Source organism: Chrysemys picta, chromosome 20 (assembly GCF_011386835.1).
Source record: "Chrysemys picta bellii isolate R12L10 chromosome 20, ASM1138683v2, whole genome shotgun sequence".
Taxonomy (NCBI): Eukaryota; Metazoa; Chordata; order Testudines; family Emydidae; genus Chrysemys; species Chrysemys picta.
Window position 1 is genome coordinate 17,622,849 of NC_088810.1, and position 25,213 is coordinate 17,648,061.

General features: G+C 54.5%; 1 protein-coding gene across 3 annotated transcripts; it reads right to left on the reverse strand.

The window, feature by feature from the left end:
- On the reverse strand, nt 1-24,069 carry PRUNE1 (prune exopolyphosphatase 1). Of its 3 annotated transcripts, XM_065574101.1 has the most exons (9): nt 23,897-24,040; nt 16,611-16,804; nt 12,492-12,596; nt 12,055-12,260; nt 10,264-10,442; nt 9,723-9,881; nt 9,346-9,440; nt 8,490-8,648; nt 1-4,803 (listed from the first exon to the last, which is right to left on the reverse strand). In XM_065574101.1, exons 3-9 carry the CDS (start codon nt 12,528-12,530, stop codon nt 4,282-4,284), a joined length of 1,359 nt encoding a protein of 452 aa, XP_065430173.1. In that variant the 5' UTR covers nt 12,531-12,596; nt 16,611-16,804; nt 23,897-24,040; the 3' UTR covers nt 1-4,281. The 3 variants fall into 3 exon arrangements, with proteins under 3 accessions (XP_065430173.1, XP_065430172.1, XP_065430174.1); XM_065574100.1 differs by lacking the exon at nt 16,611-16,804 and having other exon boundaries at nt 23,897-24,069; XM_065574102.1 differs by lacking the exons at nt 16,611-16,804; nt 23,897-24,040 and adding an exon at nt 21,905-22,142.
- Between the last annotated feature and the right edge of the window lie 1,144 nt (nt 24,070-25,213).

Consider the following 25,213-nt stretch of genomic DNA (forward strand, 5'->3'; position numbering starts at 1 on the left):
TCAGGAAAGCACACACATTTAATCCTTAAAATGCAAGATCATTAGAATTACAAAAACAAAAAACTTTGGTTACGTAGTATTTCTCTCTTTTCATACAATTCTGAAATTAATTTTGAAACATAGCATATTTTAGTAGACCGGTGGCCTAAGTAAAAACACAACACCACAAAAGTGTTGGAAGGGAAATTACCATATCAAATCAGGTTTTTTTTTTTTTTTTTTTTTAAATAACAAAACTTGACCATCAGAAAGCACTGCCAGCCGAGAACAGCGTCTCATCCTGCTGCAGATGGGCTTGCCGAGACTGGAACAGAAAGGCTTATGGACCCACTGCGACGACTCTGAGGTTCTCATGGGTTCTCTTGCTAAAATGTGATTTATACAATGCTACATTGGATGAAAAATCAAACCGCATTCTCTTCCCTGTGCCTCAGTCCCCTCCATTTAAATAAAGCTGCTTCTCATCTTATTTTGATTACATACTGTATATCACTTCAGCTGATACCCAGATTAACAGGAGCCTGCATCCAGAGTGAAATTGACACCCCCCTCCAAAGACATATCCAACCCTGATTCAGGAAAGCACTGAAGCATGTGTTTAACTTTAAGCACCCTTCCCAAATAGGGATGCTTTCCTAAATCAGGGCGTGGAGGCCAATTTTGCTGGCTTATATGATGCATTAACCTTGGTGCTGCTCCCCTCTCCCTGCGCAAGGGTGAATTAAACCCCAGCTCTGATAGAACTGAGAGTTTCCCTACCCTACTCCCCCACAAGTTCAATATCTCCCTTCCCTCACCCCAAAGCAGATTTTCTTTACCCCACAGATTGCAAATGCATTCTGGTTCCTTTGATTACCATGTGGGGCAGCCTGAGCTGGGAGCTCCTGAATCATACCCCAGTAGACACCAACTCGCTGATGGCAGGACACGTCCCCCGCTGTGCCTCACTTTCCCCCAGCTGCACAGCAGGTATAATGACCACACTCACCCAGAGGGGTGCTGCAAAGACTAGTTCAAAAAGGGCTATGTAATATCACCCCCAACTCTAGCATCCAATTGTACCTCGCAGATACTAAAGCTTTTGTTAAACCTTCCAGGGCCTTTCTGCTTCCCTGCTCTTTAGGGCACAGATTGTCTGTTGTGTTTTTACGGCACCTAGCACCATGGGGTCTTGGTCTGTGACTCCTGCATGCCACTACAATACACATAAAGAGGGAGATCACACGTGGTTCTGTCTTATTTCTGGTGCAAGGTGCAGGACCGACAGCCTCTGAGCCTGAACCTCTCGAGGTATCCTCCATAAATAAGGATGCACGTTGCTTTCGTAGAGACAGCATTACAGCTACAAAGTGGAGAGGGATTCAGACGCAGCATTCATTTCCTGGTATCGACCTCATCCGTCAGTGCAGCTCCCAGACCCACCTGTTCGAGCCTTTGCTTGTGGGACATATGGACAGACACAGACAGTAGTGTAGGAGGTTCAGGGCTCCACCACCAGAGAGTCTCTCTAGGGTGCACGTACCATAGAGACGTACAGAGGTTAGATGATTCACAAGACGAAAGGGAGGAGGGGAATTCATGACACACCGAGGAACGTGTCTGGGGTTTTAGCACCCAAGGCTTATTGACAGCCACCATAGACTATGGGGTTACATGGGTGTCGGACTATGGGGTCAGGAAGTTCGTCGCCTTCATGCAAGTGCCCCCGCAGAGTGGACCTGGCTTGGGGGCACATGCGGTTACTTGCTAACCTGCAGTGTCAGTACCTGAGTCCTTTTTAGGAGTCACAGGCCATTGCGGTTATCACATGAGAGCCCAGAATGACAATTCTGGAGAACGCCAGTTCCTGGGTGCCAGGTGCACCAGAACCACCGCCCCAGCATGAAAGTCCGTCCTTAACAACAAAAGCACCAGCAGGGTGGCGGACAAGGGCCATTTCCAAGGAACGGAGCCTGGAAGAGATTTCAAGGCCAGATTTTCTGGTTTTTGCAGGCCCAATTGTACCAACCTGCAATTTAGGTCAATTTGCTGCTTGAACTCCTGATTTGCAGACAGAGTCCAGGCCATGGGGCCAAGTTTGCAAGAGGGCTCAGTTCCTATGTAAGTACCTAAATAAAATGGGACCACGTGTTCCTTTGGGGCCAGATTAACTAAAGAGCTGTCTCCCATCCCCTACCCGCTGAGGATAATGGGGAATCTCACACCCATCCCTCTGAGAACAATGGAAGCTGCGGGGTGGCAAGCATAAATCATTTAAGGCCTTGGCTACACGGAACATTTGCACTGGCATAAATCTAAGGTGTGAATTTAAATCAATATACGGATATAACCCGTGTGGAAACTGATTTCCGTTACTCGTGGCTGATTTTGTTTAACTTACGTCAATTGGGAACAGGCTTAAATTAAACTGAAATAAGCCCCTCCTCTCCTCAGAGCCCACTCAGGGGTTTGCACTGATTTAACGATATTAGTTAAAAAACGATTTAACTTGAAGTGGTACAAATTTCCCATGTAGACAAGGCCTCAAGCAATCTGAACTGCCAACCCACGGAATCGTAGACACGAAACCGTGTCTGAAATCAAGGGAGCTCACAGCAAAAGAGGCCAAGTTGATAGTGTGGCCCCTTCGATAGTTTAATGAATAGTTGCCACCTGAAAAGTATCTCCTTCGTCACCTTCAACTATCAGCAAAAGATTAACGGCTACTTTCCAACGGGAACTATGCAAGGTGCGTGTCCCCAGGAAGGGGAGCAGTAGCGTTAACACAACTGGCTTTACCAATCAAAGTGGATTAAACAGAGACAGTAAAAATGATCCAAGCTGTGGGTCAAAGACACCCCCTGCTAGTCCCCTCGGGAGAAGGAACAAACGCACTGGGGCATTCTGTATGGTCCATTTCCCCACCTGCAGGTCGGACCGTGCCAAGGCACGGGTAGCTCACTCTCCAGCAGGACGGTAAAGACAGCAGCCTGAGATTTGGGGGTTATTCCCTCTCAGTGACTCGGAAACAAACGCGTCCAATTCATGAGCGCCGAGGAGTTTTTTCCTCATTGTGAGCCCTGCAAACTCAGCCAGGGCTCCAAAAGTCAAGCCAGGCTCCTTCCTTCTTGTGCACCCACCCCGGGGTGGGGGGAGGAACAACCGAAAAAGCCCTATAGAACCTGTAACTGGAAATTAGAAACAATTCCATAGATGATGCACAAGGAGGAATAGACCCGAGCCCCCTCCTCACAGACCTGGGCTGGTTCCGTGGGGCTAACGAGGAGAGACCCCAGCCCTCTCCCCAGGCTGGCCCCGGTTCACTAACAGGACCCCAAACCAGTTTGTCCTGGCCCTGGGACTAGCTCCCTTTCACAGTCGCTTTCCAGGGCAGAGCTTTAGGAACCAATCACTAGAAACCCCTTCACACAACCCCTGGACGGCTGGCTGGAATTCCCTGTCCCGGGGGTCAGTTTCCAAAGTTACCCAGCCAGGGTTTCAAAGGGATTGGACAATTACGACCACAGATAACGGGGAAGTTGGGAAGGAAGAGTTTTCCTTTACGTACGGTGCTGCACAGTCAGGCAGGTACGTGACAGACCCAATGGCTCACAGGAGGCAAGACGGCTGACTGGGTCACGTGAGCCGGGGGAAACGGGAGAGAAGTTCCTCTCCTTTATTGCTGTTCCCCGAGGGGGATTCTGGATAGAAACAAAGCTGCCAAATCCACAGAGGGTTCAACGAGAGTGGGGCCGAGATCTCCCCTCCCACGATGTCAGTCCAACGACGGGGACGCACGGGGTAAGCCTGTGCACACAGAAATGGGACACAACGTGGACTGGGACTCAGGGGCTGCTGGACCTGGGCGTTCTTGCACATAACACGGCACAACTGCTCATGACCTAGGGCCCGGCGACACAAGAGGCGGCTGCGGCAGGGCAGGGTTTAAAGAAATCACTGTAAGAGAAAGAGGTGGTTCTTGTGGGCACAGTCCAGCCAGGATCAAGCCCCCGGGTACCTTTGAAGTGCAGCTCCACTTTGCACTGGGGGGTGCCACTCTGCTGGCATTTTGGTTTGGCTTTCCTATGAAATCCCCCGCTGGAGAAGGAGCTCCACGGAGGTCAGTTCCAGAGCATCGCTGACAAAAGCGCCTACGTCTGGCTTTTATTGCAGAGGCCGGGGTCCACGTCCCCGCGAGACAGCTGGACGTGTTTCGTCCACACGCAGAAAGAGGCCGCTCGTTTAATCCCAGAGCGGATTGCAATCGCGTCCCTGAAACCCGAGCGGGCACCAGCCCCGGTGTCATTTCTTCTCGGGGCTGCTGCTGGCGGAGGGGCGCACCACCGTGATGTGGCTGAACTTCTCGAAGATCGCCTCTGCCGACAGCTTGGGCAGCCCCCTGTCCAGAGGGCACTCATCCACCAGGCTGTTCATGGGGGTGGGAGGCAACGGGGCATCGTCCTCCAGCAGGGCATCCCCAAGCCTCGGGCACCTGGCAGGATCTCTCCTGCCCCTTGGCTCGTACTCCGGGGCACCCGCTTCGCCAGCCACATCCGAGTCCTCCGGGTTCTCGTCGCTTTCGCCACAACCGGCAGAGGAGTCTTTCGGCTCCGGTCTCGTCGTGCCACAGGAATCCTTGTCCGCGGGATGCATGGGGCCAGCCGTTATGCCCCGCTCCCTTAGGAAGTCTTTAAGGATCGGGAGGACTTTCTTACGCGATGCGACTGTGTTGCCCTGGTGGTAGGCACAGATGTTGGGGTAGAGGTTCCCCAGAGGGGAGAGGTCCAGGGGCGGGTTGTTAGCGCGCTCCAGAACGCCACACACCTAGTGGGGACAGAAACACGAGGGGGTGAGGAGTCAGCTGGGAGCCAAGGACCCTCCCGAAGGGTGAACCTGCTGTCGCAACGCAGCAGGGAGGGGATCATGACAGCAAAGCCGGAGTTGAGGCTCACCCTCCGTCTGTTCTGGGCTGGGCCCCCCATTTCCCCTCCTACATTTCCGCCGTTTGGGGCACTTGCCATGTTATTGGGATACACTCAGGGCCCGATCCCCCACTGGTGTAAACTGGCACAGCTCCACGGATCTACACCATTTGAGGGGGATGGAATTATACAGAGCTTGCCTCCCACTGACTGGATCCTGGGCGGGAGCCCCGTTCTGCTGCACCCCGCGACTGCTGCTGCAGCACGTCTGAAATGCCAGAGCTGGGGTCTCTGTGCTCAGTGCTCCCAGCTGGGCCCTTCTGATCCCAGGGTCGCTCTCCCCCCAAGTTTGGATACAGCTCCCAGGTTGCTCAGTCTGCCGGACAGCAGGCCAGATCCTCAGCTGGTGTCAGTCGGCAGATCCCAAGAGAGCGACATTAATTTACCCCAGCCGGGGATCTGGCCCAGGGACTCCAATGGCGCTATGGTGGATTTACCCCAGCCGGGGATCTGGCCCACAGACTCCAATGACGCTATGGCGGATTTACCCCAGCCGGGGATCTGGCCCCCAGACTCCAATGGCGCTATGGCGGATTTACCCCAGCCGGGGATCTGGCCCCCAGACTCCAATGGCGCTATGGTGGATTTACCCCAGCCGGGGATCTGGCCCACAGACTCCAATGGCGCTATGGTGGATTTACCCCAGCCGGGGATCTGGCCCACAGACTCCGATGGCGCTATGGCGGATTTACCCCAGGCGGGGATCTGCCCCCCAGACTCCAATGGCGCTATGGCGGATTTACCCCAGGCGGGGATCTGCCCCCCAGACTCCAATGGCGCTATGGCGGATTTACCCCAGGCGGGGATCTGGCCCACAGACTCCAATGGCGCTGTGGCGGATTTACCCCAGCCGGGGATCTGGCCCACAGACTCCGATGGCGCTATGGTGGATTTACCCCAGCCGGGGATCTGGCCCACAGACTCCAATGGCGCTATGGCGGATTTACCCCAGGCGGGGATCTGGCCCACAGACTCCAATGGCGCTGTGGCGGATTTACCCCAGCCGGGGATCTGGCCCACAGACTCCAATGGCGCTGTGGCGGATTTACCCCAGCTGGGGATCTGGCCCATAGGCGCCAATGGAGCTACGGTGCATTTACCCCAACCGGAGATCTGGCCCCCAGACTCCAATGACGCTACGCTTATTAGAGTAGCTGAGTGTCAGACTCCAAGTCTCCTGTGCCTGGACAGCCGGACAAACGAGAGAAACCGTACGTGCCCCCCCCAGCCCAGGGAAGGGTTTCACGCTCGCCCAGACAACACGGTTGCTGTGGGGTTAAGCGAGAGGCACCATAAGGGCCCGCGAGCTCAGAGCTTAGTAAAATCAGTGGACACCGGCTGGGAGGGTAGATGTGGGGGCGGGCGGGGGAGAGGGGGACGGACAGGCTGGGTTCCAATGATCGACATTCAGCTTGTATCTGCCAAGTCCAGCCTCTGGATTCAGCCTCCGGAGCAAAGCACCAGGTTCGGGAGACGCCAAGGGTGCACGTCAGGGCAGGATCACACAGAGGGCATTTCCCTTTGGAGCAGAGCCGGTTGCAGGGATGGAAAAAGGAGCCTCTTACCTCCCATCTCTAAGGCTGCCGTCTCCCTCTCGGTTCCCTCGGCTGCCGTGATCTCTGACCCCCCCCGGGCGATTAGCCCGTGATCCCTCCCACGGCTTTAAACCTTTGACCACAGTTAATGAGCGACCAGCGATGGCAAGGGATGGGGGGGGGGGGAGCCGTTGCTGCACAGCTGGGGATGGGGGGAGTAAACACGGCCTCCCCCTCACTCTCATGGTATGTTCTCGCCAGGCTCTGGGAAGCACTGAAGCAAACTCTGCAGGCACGTGGGCTGCTGCGTTGGGGGTGGCCTTGGAGCCGAAGGGTGAACGCCGACGCTGGCACAGCTCAGCAGCTACCCCGCCGGCTACGGGAGCGACCACGGCATGAACAAGCTCTGATGGGCAGGGGATGGGGGGGGGCCTATAGTGCTGAGCCTTGAGGGGTTGGGGGAGGGGGATTTGCGGGGACCTAGCAACACCCACCGAGGTGGCGGGGGGAGGGGAGCAGGGCTCTCAAGCGGTTTTGCTTCCACTTGGGTGGAGAGTGGCTCGGCTGGGAGCTCGGCACATCAGGCAAGCGAGCAGGTTTCAGGGCGGACGGTGCTTGGAACCAGACAGCCGTGGAAGGTGCTGGAACAGCTCAAGCACCTGGGCCCCGATTCAGCAAAGCACTTGGGTGGGTGTTTCATAAGGCACTGACTCCCACAGGACTCCAGCGCTCTGCAGAGCCGGGGGCCGAGGCTGCAGGAGGTAACCCACCGGGGGGGTGCCACAACCCTGTAAATCCTCTCCCAGCCAGCCACCCACCACTGCCGCAAAGAGGAAGGGGCCGGCCTAATCAAGGGAAGAACCTCTGGGAAAGCAGCGTGCTGGAAACGCCAGTCCCCTGTGAGATTTCTGTAGTGCCTATCGCTGTAAGAGCGAATGCTGTCTTGCATCTGGACTCCATTCAGAAGCATCTCAACTGGGCAGGCGCTGAACAGGTCACCAATGCTTTTTTGGCAGGGTAAAGAGAGTGCTGGTCCTGCTACAGCCCAGCATGCTGATCTGGGAGACATGGGCTGATCTGGGAATTCACAAGGCCAGGGGCATCCAGAGAGTCTGATACCCAGCGGGGGCTCTTCCTACAGGCAGCTCCCTTGTTTTTTATGTTGGACAAACAAAACCCGCAGCTCCCAAGCTTTGGCTCCCAAACCCCATCACGTTCTGCCCCATTTGCAGGAGCAAATCCGTTTCTGCTCTGGGCTCTTTGCAGAAGCAACTAACCAAGGTCCCATTCCTCCCCTCGCTCCATTTCTAGGAGGTTCCCAAGGTGGGGGCGGCAGGGAGGGGCAGCTTTGGGGGCAGGGATTATCAGGGGTCAAGCGACGGCCAGACTAGAGCAATGGGCCACTATGAGAACAAGTCAGATAAGTGCTTTGCTGCGTCAGAACCTAAGTCATACATGTCTAGAAAACATGACCTAGGAGGGAAGACTGAAAAAATTGGGTTTGTTTAGTCTGGAGAAGAGAAGACTGGGGGGGGGGGGCAAGATAGCAGTTTCCAAGTACATAGAAGGTTGTTACAAGGAGGAGGGAGAAATATTGTTCTCGTTAACCTCTGAGGATAGGACAAGAAGCAATGGGCTTAAATTGCAGCAAGGGCAGTTTAGGTTGGACATGAGGAAAAACTTCCTAATTGTCAGGGTGGCTAAGCACTGGAATAAATTGCCTAGGGAGGTGGTGGAATCTCCATCATTGGAGATTTTTAAGAGCAGGTTGGACAAACCCCTGCCAGGGATGGTCTAGAGAATACTAAGTCCTGCCACCAGTGCAGGGGACTGGACTAGATACCTGCAGGCAGGAATCACAGTGCCCTCAGTTTGTTATATGCATCGGCTGCCGGGACTGGCCACTGAGGGAGGGTGCGGGGCTCTGGAATATCCCTTGAGAATGTGAGGGCAGACCCCAGGCAGGCAGGCGGCATGCCCCGACTATGCTCACCGCTGTCCGCACCGCCGCGTGCTGGCTGTACACCGCGAGCTGCCGGAATGGCTCGTTCCACTCGTTGAAGGAGATCGTCATGGCTACCAACCCGCCGTAGCCGTGCCGCTGGCAGAAGGCGCACAGGTCCTGCTGCAAGCCCGGCCGCTGCAGGAAGGCCTAGACAAGGACAGCGATCGGCGTCAGAGTCCGGAACGCACAGGCACGCGATGGGACAGGACGGCGGGCAACGCTGCCAGCTCCTGCCCATCTTACTACCCCCGCCCCCAGCACCACCCACTTGTCTCATGCACCTGTTATGTCTAAACTGTTCAGACTGCAGGCTCCTTGGAGAAGGGATGCTTATTTGGCAGCAGTGGGGTCTAGTGGATAGAGCAACAGACTGGGAGGCAGGAGACCTGGGTTCTATTCCCAGCTCCGCCACTGGCCTGCTGGGTGACCTTGGGCAAGTTCCCTCTCTGTGACTCAGTTCCCCACCTGTATTATGGGGATAACAACATTGCTCTGCCTCAGAGGCGGGTTGTGGGGGGAGGTGCTCAGATACTACACTGATAAGTACCACAGAGAGAGAGAAAACCCTCCACTGCCTTGCAAGGTAGATGGGCAGCATTATCCCCACTTCACTGGCAGACCTAGGGAGAGAACCCAGGAGTCCTAGCTCCCAATCCTAGGATCAGCTTCTTCCCACTTGCACAGGGTAACATTTAAATCACAAAAGGCACAGACACCTAGCGGGAGAAAGCTGCTTTCACTCCTGGGCTCTATTCCCAGCTCCGCCACCGACTCCCTCCGTGGTCCAGGGCAAGTCACTTCACTTCCCCGCGCCTCGGTATCCCCACGTTGTACTGATCCTTACCTCCAGCGTCACGTACACAGCACTGATGGCAAGAACGAGCCCATCACTCGACAGCACCTTAAGGTCCTTTCGCAGCATCTGGTCTGTAGTGAGCCCTAGAAAAACGAGAGGGGCAAGCGTGAGTGAAGAGGGACTTTCGTTCCCAGCGGGAGCTCGGATCACTTCCAGGGAGCTTTGTGTTTTGCTGCTCCAAAAGACTCAGACAGCGCTCGCACACACAACCCTCTGACCACGCTGCTAGGTGGATTCTTGGACTGTTTTCAGATGAATTCAGATACTCGTCTGATTTAGTGCCTCCAACTATCTAAGCTCCATGCAGTCCCTGCCCTTCCCATCCGTCCCATTTGATCCCCCATCAATCTGTGAAAAGCCGGTACCTGACACATCGAACTTGGCTGTCTGCAGAGCCTCAAACAGGACGCTCCTCGCCGGGAGGTCTGGGAACTTGGATTCCAACAGGGCCACGTACTGAGTGTCTTTGGGAGTCACTTTCCCAGCTTCTGGAGTCATATTGACACAATCCAGAATTATGGTACCTTTAAAGCAAAGAGAGCAGCAGTTGACACAGAAACACAGTGTGCTGTGAGCCAAGCCATGAGAAAACAGAGACCAGACACAGTTGTTGCGGTCTCAGATATGAGCTGGGGAGTTAGAGCCGCTGGGTCTAGACAGGTGCTTTGGAATATCTCCCCTAGGCAAAGCCACGCTGCAGAAAACGGGCCTTGCAGAAGTCCAGGCTTTGCCGCTTCCTGGGTCAGTGAAGATGCAGCCATGCTGAGCACGCTACTGCTTAGGGGTCGGTTTTGCAGCCAGCAGGATACAGCCTGGGGCACGGGCCTGATATTTGCGGCTGTGGGTCTCCGCCCCAGAACGCTACACCCCTCCCTGAGCATCAAAGCCGGCGAGCACTGCTCTCACCACGCAGCAGGGCGGCTGTCTGTCTGTCCAACAGCTCCGCTGGGCCCTGCACGATCCTCTCCGTCACCAGCGTGGCGCAGGAGCCCACCAGCTCCGCGGTGACCCGGCACCGAGGCGCCCTCTCCAGGGGCCGATGGTCGATCACCTCGATCACGGCCTCCTCCAGGGCTGCGTCTCCGCTGGGCGGGCGAGACGGGGAAGTGAGAGCGCCCCTCTCTGGAGAGGTGCGTGCAGGCCGAGAAAGGCCCTGGTTTCGTCCCCAGGCGTTTCTCTCTGGCATTTCTCCCCCCACCCCCGCCCCAAAACGAGGGACTTAGGGTCAATGGAGTCACCCCAGGGATGGATCCTGTCCTTTTGGCGTCACCGGGCTGGCCTCCTCTCCTTGACGCTGGTCGACCATCACATCCTGCCGAGATGTGATGGTCACCCCAGAGCATCCAAGGGCGTTATGGCGCACCCTGGTGGGCGTTATTGTGTATTTATCGCATCACCCTGGGGATGGACCAAAAATTCCTCCACTCTCGGGCTCTTTTCCTGCCCCCCGAACCAAAAAGGCTGATGTGTGGGGGGGGCTTATTTCCTCTACACTGAAAATATATTGACATGCACATGCAAAGGAGCTGGGCTGAAGGCGGTGCTGCAGCGAGGGGGTCTTCAGCCCCTAAGCAGGGAAAGGATGGTATGGCAACTGGGGCGGGGTGAGGTTGGGGTAGTCGTGTAGAGGGGGAGACAATACCCAGAGCGTGGGCAGGGGTGAGGGTGGTGTAGGAATGGGGTGGGGTGGTAGCAAGGCGGGCACAGGAAAGGATGGTAGACACGCATGTAGAAGACGAAGGGGGAACGCCATCGTGTTTGGATTCCCAGCGCTGCAGGGGAACGCTGTGCAAACCTGCCTGCTCATATCAGAGATTTTACAGCTCATCCCCTTTAGCAAAACCCTCCCAGAGCACCCAGGGATGCAGAGCAGCTGTGGGGAAGCCGTAGCTCCTGTCTATAGGCCCCTTCCAGCCACCAGAACTCTCCCGGCTCCTCCCAAGGAAGCTGAAGGGTTCATGAACTTGTCTGGACGTCAGATCCGCTCTGGTGGGTAACAGTCCACCCTGCCCAAGCCCTCTGTGCCTTGTCCCATGCTGACCTCCGTGTGCAGAGAGCTGTCCCTGGGAAAGACCCGTCTCTTCCCCAGTGCCCATGAGACGTGAGCCAACAGCAAGATTAGGAATATTTTAAAGCGAGTCACTTGCTCCTCTAGGGGCTCCCACCTGCCCTTGTGCACCTATCTTGCATAATCCAGCAAGGATGCCATCCACTCCATGGACAAGACAGTCCCTCTGTTTATAAGACTAAGCAATTTCATCTACTTCGATTGCAAGCTCACTGGGGCAGAGGCCGTCCTTCTGTTCTGTGTTCGTACAGTGCCTAGCACAACAGGGTCCTGGGCCAGGATTCTACCACAATACAAATAATAATGTCTTCATTCGCCCATCATTTACTCCCCACTCCATCCTGCCTGGAGCCCCCACTTTCCCCCTCACCAGGGATTTAAAGATAACACTGAGCTGTCGTATTGCGCGTTCTATCCGTAGATCTCAAAGCACTTTACAAAGGTGGTTCAGTGTCCTTAGCCTCATTTTACAGATGGGGACACTGAGGCACAGAGAGGGGAAGTGACTTGCCCAAGGTCACCCAGTAGGTCGGTGGCAGAGCCAGAATTTGACACACACACACACACACACACACACACACACACACACACCAGATCTCCTAAATCCCCTGCACTGCCTCTCCACTTGCCTCGGCAGGATGTGATGGTCGACCAGCGTCAAGGAGAGGAGGCCAGCCCGGTGCAGCGCATGCAGGTCGATCTCATCCCGGAAGATCAGGCAGCTGTCGGGGATCTGCTGCTCCTGCAGGAGGAAGGCGCTCTCTGTGCGCAAGGGGAACTCCGAGCGGGGGATGTTCAGCACGGGGACAAATGCCGCCTTGGACTCCAGAGAGGTCTGCAGGAGAACGCAGCAAACCATAGGAACGGTTAGCAGCAGGCCTTGGCTACGGAGAGCACGGCCCAGGGTGGGTCCAGGCATCACACAGCAGCTCTAGCGTGTGTTGGTCTTAGTGCTATGTGGTCGCCAGCCCATTTCCCCACATCCCCTTCCCTCCCCATCCTTGTTAAATCCACCCCAGCCAAAGCAGAGCGCCAAAGCGGAGCCAAGTCGCAGGGCAGCACTCACCTTTGCCAAGTAATAAGCCAGGGCAAGCGCCGACACCATGGAGTCCAGATCGCAGGCTTCATTCCCCAGCACCACGTGGACTTCCTGCCTGCGCTGGACATGTTCCTGCCAAGAGACAGGAGGCTTTGAATCCCAGCAGAGCAGGCCCAATGCCGCTGGCACGGGAAAAAGACTCACTCCCATGTGCTAACGCAGAAAGAAAATACAGGCTGTCTCCCCCGTGGGCAGGCTGAGCTGGGAGCGGCACGGGGGTGGGGGTCTGACATGGCAGGGTCTTCCCGCCCAGCTCCTTCCTGCCTGGCCCAGTAAGGCTTGCTCATCTAGACCCTTTGCTGGCTTAAGGACCTGAGGCTCCCAAGTTCATCTGCTAAGCAATCCAGCACCACACTTGAACCTGATCGTTCCCGGCCCCCCAGAGCATGTGTCCTACCCAAGCACGTAGCCAGCGCCTGCCCCACTCTCCTCCTCGCATTAAATGAAGTAGCTGAGCAGGACGTCTGCTCTGCCGGGACAGGAGAGGAGTCCGTAGGGTGAGCGGGGCGGGGGGGAGGAGGATGCGCTCATGCTCAGACCAGGGAACTGGATATCAGGACTCCTGGGGCCCATTCCTAGCTCTGAAACTTTGTGCCTGTAAAATAAGGCACAGAGAGGGCATGAGGCCTGCTGCGTGCAAACGGCTCGGAGGCCCTTGGGAGGAAGGCAATGTCAGTACCACTGGCGACTGCTTTGCACTGTGCTCGCCGGAGGTCAGCATGCTGCGAAAGGGCTGCTCTGTGTATTGAAAGGGAGATAAACATCTGGGGTTCACGGCGCGAAAGGGAAGGTTTCTGGCAGCCTATAACAAAACACAGGCAGCCAGATCTCAGCACTGCGTGCTCCTAACACAGCAGGCCCATCACCGGCTCGTCAGAGACGCAATCGAAACTCCAGCTGCTATTGATTCTCTTTGGTTCTGAAACATGGGGGGGGGGGGGGAGAGAGAAGGATTGAGGGGGGGAGGCACGTGCAAAGAGAGCTGCAAGAACAAGCTCTGGGCCAGATTCTCCACTCACACCACTTTTACTCTTGTGTAACTCCACTTTAGACCAGTGCCCGTGGCTCCTCTGGTTGCAGCCAGAAGTTCAGATGCAAGGAAAACGGAAAGGGATGAAGGAGGGAGTTTAAAACTGAGGGGCACGATTCTCTGTTTGCCATGAAGTCATTTACAACAGTGCAACTATGCTGACCTGCCAGCATTTTACAGTGGCGTACGTGACTGTATGAAGTGCAGGGCAAATGGAGAATCAGGCCCAAGATGTTTGAGGTTCAACGTGAACGTGGGGTGAAGGGCTGGCTGAGACGCTTATGGCCTCTCTGAGCGAGCTCTGACGCTCCAATCTCTACACTGGCCCTTTTGCTACAGTGCTGAAACTTGCCAGTGAAAAGCGAGCCTGCAAACTACACATGGGTAGCTAGATCTCGGTGACCGCTTATGAATGAAGCATTTGGTACCTGCAAAAGCAAACAGATACAGCAGCCAAGAAGCCCTCCTTGTCAGACAGCAAACAAGGCAGATTTGCACCAGTTCCCTAAAAGCAATTTGCCATTCCCCGCAGGTGCTAAGAGGCAGCATCTGTTTCCCAGTTACCGTCAAGAGAACAGGCAGACACACTCAGTGCGGGTTTGAAACCTGGCTGGCCAAGCACTTTAGATAAGCAAGGCTGGGATAGTGCATTTATGGAGTAGAGTTAAGAGCTGCATGTTATCCAGCAAACATGCAAAACAGCAGCATATGGCCCCAGGGAGGAAAGAAAACAACCTCACCGAGAAATGCACAAGCAATTTGCACTAAAAGGCACTCAAAGGCCTTGGAGAGGGATGTGTACAGCCTTTTCAAAGCTAATTTACCTCCACGCTAGCTGGGAATGGCAGCGATGTCCCAGCCATTCCTGCAAACACATTAAATCAACATGACGGGTCTGAGCCATTAGGATTGTAAGAGACACACTAGCACCTTTTGGAATCAGAATAGATTGGGGGGGGGGGCAATTAAAATTGTCATTCCATCTAAATAATACAATCATCTAGTCTGATCTACTACATACCACCGGCCACAGAACCTCACCCAGTAACTTCTGCATCCAGCCCAGACCTTCTGGCTGGGCAAGCGTGTATCTTGTACAAAGACATCCCGCCCTGACTCAGTGTCTGCACCACCATGACCCTAGGAGAGTTGCTTTAGCCTAGTCAGCACTGACTCACTGCTATAGCACCCGGTGTATCTCGATTTGAGATCCTGGGACTGCAATCCAAATAGTAATAGCTATAGCAATGGTAGGTCTCTTCCTGGGATACTGGATTCAATCCTGGCCCCGCTATCTCCAGAAGGAGATTGCCAGAACAGAGAGGGCCTTATGGGAAAACATCCAGATTGAAAAGGCGGAGAGGGTTTAGTTTCCAGAAACGATGTCAGAGGGAATATGATTGAGTATGTAAAACAGCAGACAATGGAGAGAAGAGAACTTGGGACAATCCTAGTTATCTTCCCAGAACACAAGAACAAAGGGACGTTTTTCAGCAGAAGGCAGCCAGTTAAAGACTGTGGAAAGGAAATGGTTTTATTTGTACACAGTGGGCAGCTAGCCTGTGGGACTCACTGCCACAAGATTTCAGCAAGGTGAACAGCTCAGTCAGATTCACAAGGATTGGATTTTTATACTGGCAATGAGGGCCTCCAAAGATACTTTAGGTGGGATTGAAGAAAAGATTGGAAGGGAAATAGACCTTCCTGCTTCAGGGCATATACGGCCACTAAGTGAAGGTGACAGGAAGAAAATTCCTTTACAAACAGGTTATTCCGTAGAGGCCCACCGCAAGGGTGGCTTGCAGCTGCCTCTGAAGCAGCTGGTACTGGCCTCCTTAGGAGACAGGATAGTGAGCTGGCTATAGAGAGGAAGGATGGTGCAGTGGTTAAAATGCTAGACTGGGGCACAGGAGATGTGGGGTCAAGTCCCTGTGCTGCCTCAGGCTTCCTTGCACAATTCACTTCGTGGCACATTTTCAAAAGCACCTAAGTGACTTAGGAGCCTAACTCCCATTTTCAAAAATGACCTAGACACCAAAGAGTCCAAACCTCATCGACTCTGAATAAATCACGTGGGTGCATTAGCACATTTTCCCCTTCGCCTCTCTGTACCTCAGTTTCCCCTCTATACAATGGAGATAATAGCCATGCCCTGCCTCGCAGGGGGGCTATGAGGATAAGTAAGAGACTGGGAGGGGCTCAGATGCTGCGGGGACGGTGATCAGACTCAGTCTGGCAATTCCTATATTCCTAATTTGTGAGATACAGAAGGTGGGGGGGGGGGGGCAAGAAAAGGAAAAAAGTTCACTTTTGAGCTACTTCTGCAACTGTAAATAGAAAATCCCAATGGTGCAGACCTGTAGTGATGGCAGAATCGGATGATGAGGAACTGACTCATTCATACTAACAGAACACGAGGCTTATCTCAGGCGCTGAGTTCATCTTTTGGGTTCAAAACTGAGAGGGGAAGGGGAAGCCGACAGGCAAGGGCAACTTTGGAGAGACAGCCACAAAAAACAAGTTGCGGGGGGTGAAGGTGGGGGGGGGAGTAGAAGAGATCCTAACCCAGCATGCCAGGTGGCTCACAGAGCCTTGGCCAGCAACCTGCCAAACTAAACCAGAGTTTCTTCGTACACCATGAGCGGACAGACACCGTGGGGCTGAATGACAGAACGTCGGTCTGGGAGAACAACGAGGAAAGACAGAGGTTATGTCTACACTGCAATCGGAGGTGTGACTGCAGCTAAAACTAGCAGTGAAGACGCAGTGACACAGGCTTCAGTGCGGGCTGGAACAAGCCCGCCAGGGACCCTGGGTATGCGGTCGCATTGCTAGCTCGCATGGGGGTCCATGCCGCTGTGTCTTCACTGCTAGTTTTAGCCACGCTAGCTAGTATTGACATAGAGAGCCCAGCATGGGAGGGTGTCTACTTGAAAAGTCTGCACCCAACAAGAGTCAAAATCGCTGCTATTGTCTGCCCACAGCGCAATCCTCAGCAATTTGAAAGGGTAATTCACAGAAACGGTAGCATAGCTATATATATACACGGCACATACCCAGCAGGGGACTGGAGAGGACTTGAATCTTCGGAAGCAGTCTGATCAAGGGAGGTCACAGACCCACCATCTCAAGCCAGGGTAGTATTCCGAGCTATTTACCGCAGTGCCTAGAGAGGTCTGCACTGAGCGTGGAGCCCCACTATGTCAGGCACTGTACCCCAAGACAGTTCCTGCTGCGAAGAGCTTACAGCCTAAGCAAACAAAACAGAAAGGGAGGGGAAACTGAGGCAAAGAGCAGGAAAGTGATTTGCCCAAGGTCACTGGCAGAGCTAGGACTAGGATTAGAACCCAGGACTACTGAGGCCCAGTTCAATGTGCTATCCCACTGGGCCACGCTGCCGCTCAGGCTTCTGGCATCCCCTTTTCTCCTGCCCAACTTTTCTTTTTCTTTTTTCTTTTTTAGCCTTGCAAAGGTAACGCGCATTATCTCACACCCAGCCTGCAGGCAGCGTTAATTTGCAGGCCCAGCGGCAGCGCGACTTCACGTGAGTCTCAAGCAAATGCAGCAGACTTATTTTTGCGGCAGGCAAAGACGCACACGAATAGCAGCCCGACGACGTCACCGACGCGCTCGGCACAAACGGGCCGCACTCCATGAGCCACACACAGAGGCTTGTTTATGTGCAGCCCCAAACAAACAGTTATTATGGAAGAACGCCCATCCTGCATTCATCCTACCAGCTCCTCTCTGCAGCCAGCAGAGTCCGTCAGGCCGGGAGAAAGCAGCTTTTTGTGCCGGCTCCCCACACTTCCACCCCTCTCTGTGTTCTGTTTGATCTCTAGAACAAGGGGACCCCTTCACCAGGTCAGCATTTAGGTTATGCCCCACCACTGAAGCTCTGTCTATGGTCTGGCTTTTAGTCACCGGTGTAGTTATGCTAATGCCAATCCCTAGTGCAGATGTAAATGAAGTCTTACACTAATGCAGCGCGCGTATCGTACGGGCCGCGTTCGCTCAGCGTACAGTCTGTATAAACCACTACACCAAACTGATTCAGCAGCGAGGCAGATTTGGGTACATGGCCAGGGACCTATTTACCAACAATCTCCTTCTCCCCAGGTCCTACTGCCACAGATGCAATCAGAGCAGGGCACTCCCCACTCCCATCAGAGAGATGGTGCAGTTGGTGGAACTTTCTCTGTGAGGGCCGTTTAGTTTTGAATTTGTTCCTTCTGCCGTAGTCTGAAACACTCCTGCCAGGTCCATTTGCTTTTGGTAACAGAGACGACTCCAGTGGAGACCATAAAGACGGGAAATACGGTTCTAGCAGCCAGGTGATGATTTACATTAACGATGGGGCGAAGGAGGCTTCCTAGAGCAAACCATGCATCATGGAGCACGTAGAACCGAAGACACATGCTGCTTTTTTATAGGTTCATGCGAGTTTAAGGTCGGAAGAGACCGATTAGATCAGGGGTTGGGAACGGTGAATCGGGGTTACTGGGAGCTGCGGGGGGGCCGTACCTGCAGACGGTCAACGTAAACAAAATGTCTTGTGGCCCGCCAGCAGATTACCCTGATGGGCTGCATGCCGAAAGTTGCTGACCCCTGGATTAGATCATCTAGTCTGGTCTCCTGTATAACACATCTCACCCAGACACCCCAATATTAAGCCCAAAGACTAAACCAAAACATTTCAGCTCTCAGGAGACTAAACTGTGCGCCACGGGCAGAGAACGGGAGAGACCAAGGTGCCACCAAGGGCAGGGAACTGATTCGGTGGAACGTGCCATGGGGAGGACATTCCTTCCAAACCTGAATATGTGAGCAAGAGCCATCAGCCAGGCGTCTAAGAAAAAGGATTCACGGTACCACCTCAGAGCACTGGCCCACCCCATCCAGTGTCCCATCTCCAGCTGTAGCCCATCGTTGATGAAGTCAATTGTGCATCAGGGAAGAATATTCCTTTTTGACCACCCCTTGCATTTTTACAGCGCCGAAAAATAAATACCCGATACCGAAACCTGCACTGGTGTCAGTGATTGCACACGGTGCAGAGCAAGGGAGAATCAGGCCCGAGGCAGAGAACACAATGTGATACACCACTGGCTAAAAATCCTTGTGTTAAATAAGGCCTTAGCACCACTGCTAGGTCCTCTCTGCTACCCAGCGCGGAGGAGCAGGCCGGTCAGTGAACAGCACAGGCAATGATGCCAGGCAGCTGGGGGGAAGGAGAAAGGAAAAGTGAAGTCTTATTCTTTGCGAGTCAGCGTCCCAGCCCTCCCCTCCCCTGCAGCACTGGAAGGTAGGTTTATAGAGTGTCACCTGCCTTCAAGACTCTAGCAACATGGAAAGGTGGGGAACTGTCCTTCAGCAGAACCTCCAAGGGACGGGAGAACAGGAATGCCTAGCTCACCTTACGGAGGCCCCACGCTTCTCCCACAAGTATCACCAGCCAAAAGGCAGCAGCTCCAGGGTCACCCCAAGCAGCACCTCCAAGGACAGACGCAGGGGGCACAGACAGATTGCAACGAGGAAGTTTTAGCACCAATTCAAGAGTTCTTTGGGCATCTGCTGACGAAAACGCCCTTGGAGGCAGACATGTGAAACGCACTCTGTCCATGGTCTAGCATTCAAAACACACGCTCAACACTGGGGAAGATGAATGGAATGGGTAAGACACCATGTTGCTAACCTATCTATTTCACAGGGGAAAGTGGGGATAATTCTTCATAGCACTTTGTAACTGTGAGGAGGAAAGTTGGTCTTGCGGCTAAGGCACTAGATTGGGACTCAGGAGATCTGGGTTCTAGGAAAGTCACTTAAATCGCTCTGCACCTCAGTTTCCCCATCTGCAAAGAGGGGATAATCTTCTTCCTCTCCTTCCGCCTTTTGTCTATTTAGACTGTAAACTCTTCAGGACAGGGACTGTTTCTTACTCTGTGTGTGTGCAGCGGCTGGCATGACAGCCCCCTCATGTCAGTTACTGAGTATCTGTGCAGCGCTAGGCTCAATGGGGCCCTGAGCTCAGCTGGAGCCTCTGAGTACTACCATACTAAAACTTACTGCTATTATTTGTAGTAACAGGAGACATCACTTCCCCCCCACCCCCAAGAATGAGGAGGGTTTTCAGAAAGAACAATCAAACCTGGGGATTAGCTGAGAAATAGGGAGGTTTTAGGGTATATTGAAATGTCAAGTAGATTTTTTTTTTAAATCTCAGCTGATATTTTTACACCTCTGCGCAGAGAGAGATTAAACATATTACCGGCTGCTGACTAGCTCATGTCTTTCTGCAAAGAACTGCATAAAAATACTCATCTATCATTTCCTTACCATAACAAGGTATCAGTGTAGAGAAACCTGACAGCGCTACACTCTGGTTAGGAAATCTAAAGCTATCAGAGGAGAAGTGTAATTTAAATTGCATAGTAAACAGGATCAAAATAGACAAGCCTCTTCTGTCTTTCATATCTTCCATTGCTCCTCAAGCACACAGATATTACCACAGCCTGTAGCTAGCTGAGTGACCTAATTCTCCATTGCATCTATTAGAAGGTCTCTGAAAAAAGCATTGTATCTTGTTATCTAGGTTTTGGGGCTTTTATTATTTTTTTATCCCTTGACCAAAGAAGATGAATGACATTTTCCAGATGCAGAGAGACATTGGAACCCGTGGCATGAGAATTTCTGCCCAAACACAAACTCGTGTCATGGCCACAAACAGCATCCGGATGTCAAAACTCATTGCAATGAAACACTCAGCAATTAGCAAACCTGCTTGCATAGAACTGTTGCCTTCACTTGAATTTTGGCACACTTGGGGAGATGGGAAGAAACACACTCTATTGTAAGAGACAGGCAAGCTTCCATTTGTATTTCCCCACCTGGATTATGCTCTATCCGATAGGTTCATGCTAATCACGACATTCCCAAGCTTCTCAAGTATATCACCATCTCAAACACCTCAGAGGCCAGTGATGACTGTTTTATTGCCTATCCCAGCCTTACTAACTTATTCCACATAAGCAAAGCAAGTAAGTACTAGGCCTTGAAAAGACAAGCAGGGCCCTGAGGCCAGAATGAATCCCTAAAGGAGGGCCCACTCATATTTCATTTGACTGACATGTCTTCATCCATAGGGTCCTTTTGAACCTAATAATTAGTGCTCATAGCACTCTATGCTAACCCCTCTCTGAAAAGGTTGCTGCAAAGATATACGACACTAGATGTTCCGCCCCCACAGCCCTGTGCAAAAGGGAGGTGTTGTACAGATGGGGAAACTGAGGCCCAGAGACTTCTCCAAGGTCACATGAGACGTCGGCAGCAGGAACAGAACCCATGTTTCCTGACTCGCAGTCATGTGTCTTAACCACAAGTCTGTTCTTTTGCCACTTTGCTCACAGGTCAGAATGCCTCACATTATACATAGCTGTCAGCCTGTGATACTGCTGGACAGTTACAGATTGGTGAGGGTGCCCTAGCCCAACGCAAAGAGAATTCTCTCTAGACTCAGAGTGCAGTAAAGTCTCAGATCTGACGCACAACTTCGCCCTCACCATGAGTTTATAGCCTGGGCAGAGATCACATGTAAACGAACAAGCTAGACCTTTGCTGATTTTCGAATCAGGGGAGCTCCTTAATTTCTAAAATTTATCTTTTAAATGTTACAGCCAAGGTCTACTTCATTCCTGGAGAGAAGTCTACAATACAGACAAGGCAACCACCTCTATTTCCTTCACTTCTTATTTTGACACTGTAACACGTTCACTTTAGAATTGTGCACAGCTGCCCATCACAGCAGAACTGAAAATGCTAAAGAAATGAAAACAACAGCTTCTCCCGAAGGGCAAAAACCGGGTCATTTCGTGCATCCACTTCTGACACTCCCTCTCCCTGCCCATACACACTAACATTAAACACCAGCCCCTTTGTTTCCACAACTTCAAACTGTTTTCATAATATTTGTCAGTCAACAGGTCCCACAGGTAAAGGAAATTATACGGGTCCAGGATATGCTACAGCCAGTTTGAACTAGCACCAAAACAAAACATCTAGCCTGATGGTAGAATTTAAGTCCAGCTTCACATGAAACATCAGAACTAGATGCCACTGGAAAATTGATTTGAAGTGAGTATATATATTTCTTATAATCTCTGGTAAGTCACTTTAAAGGTGTATCTTGCTTAACTTTCGTTCTCTACTTAAATTCGCCCATGATTTTAGCGGTCACTTAAGGGGTCACAGGGGTTCTTAAGACAGCAGACAGTGCTTCAAAGTCCAGCACTCCAGTAGCAGAAAGTCTTAGGCTGGGATTCTCCTAGGAACTTGAAAGGAGTTTGGTACCCACCTTTCACTGAAAGTCAATGGGATTTGGGAGTCTAACTTCCCTGTAAGGATCCTTTGAAGATGCCAGCCTCAGTCTCTAACTCTCCTGGATCAGGAAAGATCAGCTGCTAACATCATTTTGAAAAGCCGCAGGGGCCGAGGAAAAGCACGATAGTAATCAGAGCACTGTGATTTTCAAGGTTGGGGTATAAGGTTAGTTCCAGGACGAACACGTTTTGCTAAGTTCTGGTTTCAGTCCCGTCACCAAACAGAAAATACTTCAATCCCCGGGTATCCTTTGTCCTAGTTCTGCAGGTGTAAATGAGCTACATCAAACTAGGCTCTTCCGTTGGTGCCCATCCCTGCAGCATCTGGGCACCTCAGCCTAGATCCCAGTCCAGTCCCAGAGTCAGGATGAGGGGAGATGGAGGGTCATGGAGGCAGCATGGAGGGGGACCATGGGGTATGGGGAAGCAGAGATTGAAGGGGGAATGGGGAGGCTTGGATGGGGAATGGAGGAAGCTGGAGGACCAGGCATGGATGGATGGGGGAGGAATTGGGGGCAGCGGTTGGCAGGTGCTGGGGGGCAAAGGGGACCATGGACTAAAGGAGCAGGGAGAAGTGGGGGGCAGCCATGGACAGGGGTGAGGGTGGGGCAAGCTGTGGAGGGGAGGTCAGGCTGGGGAGCAGCAAGTGGGGGAGGTGGGTTGGGCGCAGGAGAGGCAGGACCAGGCTGTGTGGTTCTGGGGGGCACCAAGGCTGAGGGAGCAGGGGGGAGAGCTGGGGCTTGTGAGGGGGGCGATGGAGGGAAAACTTTGTGGGAGCCAGATATGAAGTTCCATCTATGGTCCCCATATGCCCCCCATGCCCTCCTGACCTCACCCCAGCCCCTGCCCCCCATAGCTCCCGCTCCTTCCACAGCCCCTCACCCCCCAGTGCCCCCTCCTGCTCCCCCAGCCCCTGCCCCCCATAGCTCCCACTTCTTCCACTGCCCCCACCCTCCCAGTGCCCCCTCCTGCTCCCCCAGCCCCTGCCCCCCATAGCTCCTGCTCCCTCCACAGCCCCTCACCCCCCCAGTGCCCCCTCCTGCTCCCCCAGCCCCTGCCCCCCATAGCTCCCACTTCTTCCACAGCCCCTCACCCCCCAGTGCCCCCTCCTGCTCCCCCCAGTGCCCCCCATAGCTCCCGCTCCCTCCACAGCCCCTCACCCCCCAGTGCCCCCTCGTGCTCCCCCAGCCCCTGCCCCCCATAGCTCCCACTTCTTCCACAGCCCCTCACCCCCCAGTGCCCCCTCCTGCTCCCCCCCAGTGCCCCCCATAGCTCCCACTCCTTCCACTGCCCCCACCCCCCAGTGCCCCCTCCTGCTCCCCCCAGTGCCCCCCATAGCTCCCGCTCCTTCCACTGCCCCCACCCCCCAGTGCCCCCTCCTGCTCCCCCCAGTGCTCCCCATAGCTCCCGCTCCTTCCACAGCCCCTCACCCCCCAGTGCCCCCTCCTGCTCCCCCAGCCCCTGCCCCCCATAGCTCCCGCTCCTTCCACAGCCCCTCACCCCCCCAGTGCCCCCTCCTGCTCCCCCAGCCCCTGCCCCCCATAGCTCCCACTTCTTCCACAGCCCCTCACCCCCCCAGTGCCCCCTCCCGCTCCCTCCACAGCCCCTCACCCCCCAGTGCCCCCTCCTGCTCCCCCAGCCCCTGCCCCCCATAGCTCCCGCTCCTTCCACTGCCCCCACCCCCCCAGTGCCCCCTCCTGCTTCCCCCAGCCCCTGCCCCCCATAGCTCCCGCTCCCTCCACTGCCCCCACCCCCCAGTGCCCCCTCCCGCTCCCCCCAGTGCCCCCCATAGCTCCCGCTCCCTCCACTGCTCCCACCCCCCAGTGCCCCCTCCCGCTCCCCCCAGTGCCCCCCATAGCTCCCGCTCCTTCCACAGCCCCTCACCCCCCAGTGCCCCCTCCCGCTCCCCCCAGTGCCCCCATAGCTCCCGCTCCCTCCACTGCCCCCCCCCCAGCCCCGCCCGGCACCTGCAGGGCGGCCCGGCGGCTCCGCACGAAGCGCTCCATGGCGGGCGGGCAGCGGGGCAGGAGGCGGGGGCCGCAGCGGGCCCTGGCTCCGGAGCGAGCGGCTCCTCCCGCCGGGGTGGGGAGCCCGAGCCCGGCCCCGGTCCCGGTCCCGGCTCCTCGGTACGAGCCACGCGCGGGGCTGCCGGGAAATGGAGGCGGCCCCGGAGCGCCAGAGAGCGGGAGTGTCACTGGGTGGGTGTGACTGCGGGGTTGTGTGTGTGTAGGGGAGGGTGTGACTGCGGAGGTTGTGGTGTGACTGTGGGGTTGTGTGTGGGTGTGTAGTGGAGGGTGTGACTGCAGGGGTTGTGTGTGTGTGTAGGGGAGAGTGTGCGGGGGGGGGGTTCTGTGTAGGTGTGACTATGGGGGTTGTGTGTGTGTGTGTGTGTGTAGGGGAGGGTGTGACTGTGGGGGTGATGCATATAGGGGAGAGTCTGACTGTGGGGTTGTGTGTGTGAGGGTGTGACTGCAGGGGTTGTGTGTGGGTGTGTAGGGGAGGGTGTGACTGCGGAGGTTGTGGGGTGGGGGAAGGTTTGACTGCGGAGGTTGTGGGTGGGGGAGGGTGTGACTACGGGGGTTGTGGGGGGGGTGTAGGGGAGGGGGTGACTGCGGAGGTTGGGGGGGAGGGTTTGACTGCGGGGTTGTGTGTATGTGTAGGGGAGGGTGTGACTGCGGGGGTTGTAGGGGGGAGGGTTTGATTGCAGGGGTTGTGCGTGTGTAGGGGAGAGTGTACTGGGGGGTTCTGTGTGGGTGTGACTACGGGGATTGTGTGTGAGTGTGTAGGGGAGGGTGTGACTGTGGGGATTATGCATATAGGGGAGAGTCTGACTGTGGGGTTTTGTGTGTGTGTGTGTGTGTGCGAGGGTGTGACTGCAGGGGTTGTGTGTATAGGGGAGGGTGTGACTGTGGGGTTGTGTGTGTGTGTGTGTGCGAGGGTGTGACTGCAGGGGTTGTGTGTGTGTATAGGGGAGGGTGTGACTGCGAGGGTTGTGTATGTGTAGGGGAGGGTGGACTGCGGGGGTTATGCGTGTAGGGGAGAGTGTGACTGTGGGGTTGTCTGTGTGTGTAGGAGAGGGTGTGACTGTGGGGTGTGTGTAGGGAAAGGTGTGACCGTGGGGGGCTGTGATGGGAGAGTGTGTGTGTGTCAGTGGGTTGTGTGAATAGGAGAGGGTGTGATGTGAGAAACCATGGGGGGTTGTGATGGATGTGTTTGTAGTTATGAGTGTGTGTGTAATCAGGAGTGTATGTGAATGTGGTAACTTGTGATTTTATAGGAGGGTT